The sequence below is a fragment of the Garra rufa genome, chromosome 3 (assembly GCF_049309525.1).
Source record: "Garra rufa chromosome 3, GarRuf1.0, whole genome shotgun sequence".
Lineage (NCBI taxonomy): Eukaryota > Metazoa > Chordata > Actinopteri > Cypriniformes > Cyprinidae > Garra > Garra rufa.
This window is the reverse complement of record NC_133363.1, coordinates 18,777,880-18,782,316: the sequence shown is the minus strand read 5'-3', so window position 1 is coordinate 18,782,316 and position 4,437 is coordinate 18,777,880. Positions and strand designations below refer to the sequence as shown.

General features: G+C 33.2%; 1 protein-coding gene across 1 annotated transcript in view; it reads right to left on the bottom strand.

The window, feature by feature from the left end:
- Window positions 1-632: 632 nt before the first annotated feature.
- The window catches only part of pcxb (pyruvate carboxylase b), a 315,031-nt gene continuing 311,226 nt past the window's right edge, over window positions 633-4,437 (bottom strand). The window contains exon 23 of the mRNA XM_073835799.1: window positions 633-3,216. Coding sequence (XP_073691900.1) covers window positions 2,965-3,216 — 252 coding nt within the window. The 3' untranslated portion in view covers window positions 633-2,964. The remainder of the gene's footprint in view (window positions 3,217-4,437) is intronic.

Below are 4,437 nucleotides of genomic sequence, written 5' to 3'. Positions count from 1 at the left end.
AATAATAATACTAAATAAGCTTTCTATTGGTGTATGGTTTCTTATGATACAACAATATTTGGCCGAGATACAAACTATTTAAAAAGTCTGGAATCTGAGGGTGCAAAAAAATAAGTAAAATACCGAGAAAACTGCCTCTAAAGTTGTCCAAATTAAGTTCTTAGCAATGCATATTACTAATCAAAAATTCAGTTTCAATATATTTACGGTAGGAAACATGATCTTTATTTAATATCCTAATGATTTTTGGCATAAAAGAAAAATTGATCATTTTGACCCATACAATGTATTTTTGGCTATTGCTACAAATATACCGTGCAACTTAAGACTAGATTTGTGGTCCAGGGTCACATATGTACTCTAAAATGCAGTAAGGTTAACATTGTATAATATTAGGGGCTGCAGATGTACTGTATCATATTAAGTATATACATCACCTTCATTTCTCCTTGCATTAACATGTGTTACATATTCAGTGCCATACCTAAAAATACTGTATTGTGAAAAATTGTATAACACTTTGGCATAGTGAGTATACTAGCTCATTAAATTCACTTAAACTATCACAAATCATTGTGTGTCAAACGCGGTTTATGAATAAAGAGCTGACGTGAAAGATTTATGTTGTAATTCTTTATTTAATTTATTGCATTATCTTTCCACCTCTATTTAACATCTCTCTAATATGATTACTACAAAACAACAACCACCTGAAAATAGTTTAGAACTGAGGAAAAGCAGGAAAGAAAACAAACATTTATAAAAGCATGTACATGCAATGTACCATTTAAATGGAATGGCATCCAAATACATAGTTCAGACAAAACATTAATTTCCAACACAATTTAAGTGATTAAACCAAAGCATTTGGAGCTTTACTTCAGCTTCAATAGTGAAATCCTCAACTGAAAGACTCAAGGACTGAATTGCCAATGTCCTCAGTTCTCCACCCACAGAGAGAATTTGAGTTTACTATGAATTACAAATTTAACAGTAATTATCTCACAAGGATACAAAGAAAAAGCCTTTTGATAGGCAATAGTTGTAATTATGAAGATAATTATGAAGTTCCTTTTGTAGAAGTAGTAACTGTAACCTTGTTAGTTCAATAGAAATGTTCCACATCAAACCCACAAGCCGCTGGTTCCAAAAAGAACCTTACAGTTTTTTATTGATTGAGCTGTTCCCTTGTAAATATCAGAACATGGCAGAAACCGATAAACAGTGTCATTTTTAAAGCATTTTTTCCTTAATTGAGCAGCTTCAATGAACACTAGATCATTTTGCATGTATCCCTGGTAACATGTGGGCGTCTGTATGCGTCTCTGGCTTTCATATGCATACACACAAAATCATGCTGTCATACATGTACTCAGAGTGTTTGCACAGGCTCTCTCTAAAAGCACACAAAAGCTAATAATACAAGCTCAACATTTGTGAGAGCCATGTGCAAGTCTTATGACATATTGAAAAGCCATTGTGAAATTGTGGCACAATGGAAGACAGCTCTATCTCTCTGCACTAAGCCGTTGATAAGGCAGCCAAAAGATTCAATCAGAAAAACGGAATGCATCCACAAGCTCAATATACAATCACCCTTGTCCCCTGATCTCTTCAGGCTGCATCAACTTTTTAATCAGTTTGACCATTTCTATTTTAGACCCTATATTGCTAAAATCCGGATTTCCGATTGTGAATCGCAGTTTTAGCTCATATCCACCTTGAAATGTCACGATGAGGTTTCTATATGAAACTATAATCAAGGCTTATTTCAAGGTCAAGTATGAAATATCTTGTGCAGCATATCATTAATAACACAGACTGAAGACTCTTCCATTATTAATGGCACCCCATAATTACGTACAGTCTCTTTTTCTAAAGCATTAAATGATTTTAAAAAAAGCATTCTTCTGAATGACAAAGCACATTTTTAGCCTTTAAAGGGGGTTTATGTAAACATATTACACAATTACATTTGCAAAACATTTTGAAGGATTTGTAAAATGAAGCTTCTCTTCGCTGCCCCACAGACACGTTTTGCATTTATTTGCTTCATTATTGCTTGTGTAATGACTTGCTGTTCACGTATAGTGGCAGCGCAAACCTAAGTGCTCCTGTGGTGCAAAAGGTGAGCGTGATTAAAAAGAAGAGTGGGATGACGGAGAGGAGAGGAAAAAGAAATCACAGGGAATTTGTTGTGTGGAAACTTTCAAAGACATTACTACACACATTTACCACAGTGCATAGCTGTACTCACATTCCTTAAAATAAACTTGTCCAAAATAATGGCTGGTTTGGAATCTTTGAATTTTGCTGATTGCGTACATACATCTGAATATGTTGTAATGCGTTTATAATTACTCAACTTTATTGCTTTAGGAAGATGTGCAGAATGATGTTATTATGACGACACTGTGCTAAATGTGCATCTACTAAAATATCTGCTTGTATTAATATTTCACACATTTTAAAATTGATTTTACGCTCCACGAAAAATTGCATCAATATGAAACTGCTGTTCCTCTTCAAACTTTCAGTGTTTCTCTCTCTCACACACATAAAGTACACACACACACGCATACAAATTCAGTTGTCATCTGGATTCATAATGAACCTTGTTAATTTTAATATATTATTAATTTACTTAATAATAAAACTGGAATGATCAGTCCGTAATGTAGGTATCATGTGCTTTCCCTTTCTTCAGGCTAAAAGTAGATTCACTGGATTCACTGTATTCCTGGGTGTATGAAGAGAGCTCTAACTGAATACCAAAGAGTGAATCACAAAGGCTTCTGTAGTTTCTGGTTACAGGCTATAAATATATATGTCTCATTTTGAAAGCTCAGGAGATTTTTACATCATGTTAGAAATCATCAGTAATTATGACACTATCAGTCCACCAAATTACAAAATCACTCCTAAAATGTTTTTTATAAAATAAACCTTTAACCCCTGCAGCTTTTATTCGGTAATTTCCAGGATGAGATCATCCCCTTCCAGGCTGCTGTCGGCATTGACGTGCACCTTGGATATGATGCCTGAGATTGGCGAGTTGACAACGGTCTCCATCTTCATGGCGCTGAGGACGCAGAGAGGCTGACCTTTCTCCACCTTCTGACCTGGCTTCACCTTTACTTCCACCACTTTACCGGGCATGGGAGCTCCAACCTGTCCCCGCACGTCTTTCAAGGCTTTAGGGTGAAAGTGCATCTCCTGGTGGAGCAGAAAGCAGAATGAGATGATTACAGGGGAGACCAGAGACTTTTTTCACATTTTCCCCTCACAACTAATTTTAAACTGTCTGTCATCTTCCGCCTTGAGAAATATATAAGCGTAAATGGAGAGATCTTTATTTGATAGCTTTTATTTGATAAAAATGCACAATAATAAACAATAATATTGTGGAATATTACAAAAATATGAGTATTCATCAGCCATTAATCCTTTCTTCACATGATCCTTCAGAAGTCATTCTATACTATCCATCTTGTATTGCAATGCAGAATTTATTTGCAAGACTTCCGATTTATTAGCTGCTATATAGGTAAATAACTAGAAGAATAAAGTGCAGTTAACGGTAAAACTATTTGTGCTACAAACCAGTGTGTTTATGATTATAATAATGCATTAAAATAATATAACAAAATAGCAGTTTGCAAAGTAAAACAGTATAATGAGACTGTTTTGGTAAAGTGAATTACAGTGGAATGACACTGTACATTTTGGCTGCATCTGTTATGTTTAAAATAAGGTGGATAATACTGCAAACGAATTTGTGTATTGTAGTGTATTAAAAAAAATCATGTGTGAATAATACAGACCACACTGACTTCATGTGTGTTAGTTAATGTCATAAATTCAAATGACTCATGTCGTAGTTAAGGTTCTGATCTTGATTATTACATACCATAACTCATCATTAGGTCATATTAAAGTAATATTTAATTTAGGTACAACAACATTATTATTCATGTACTGTACTGTTATTGTAAATTGTTACATTAAGGTTAATGTATATATATATATATATATATATAAAACGTAATATATAAATTATACATACAAACACATATAATTTCTATAATTTTTATAGACACTTCCAGTCAAAAGTTTTTGAACAGTACGATTTGTAATATTTTTTTAAAATATTTCTTTTTGATCCAAAGAACAGCAAAAACAGTGCAATTTTAAAATATTTTTACTATTTAAAATAACTTTTCTATTTTTCTATTTGAATATATTTTAAAATGTATTCCTGTGATTTCAAAGACCTATTTTTAGCATCATTGCTCCAGTCACACGATCCTTCAGAAATCATTCTAATATTCTGATTTGCTGCTCAAAAACAACAACAACAACAAAAAAAAAAACAGTTATTATTATGTTGAAAACATCTGAGTACAATTTTTTCAGGTTTATTTAATGAATAGAAAG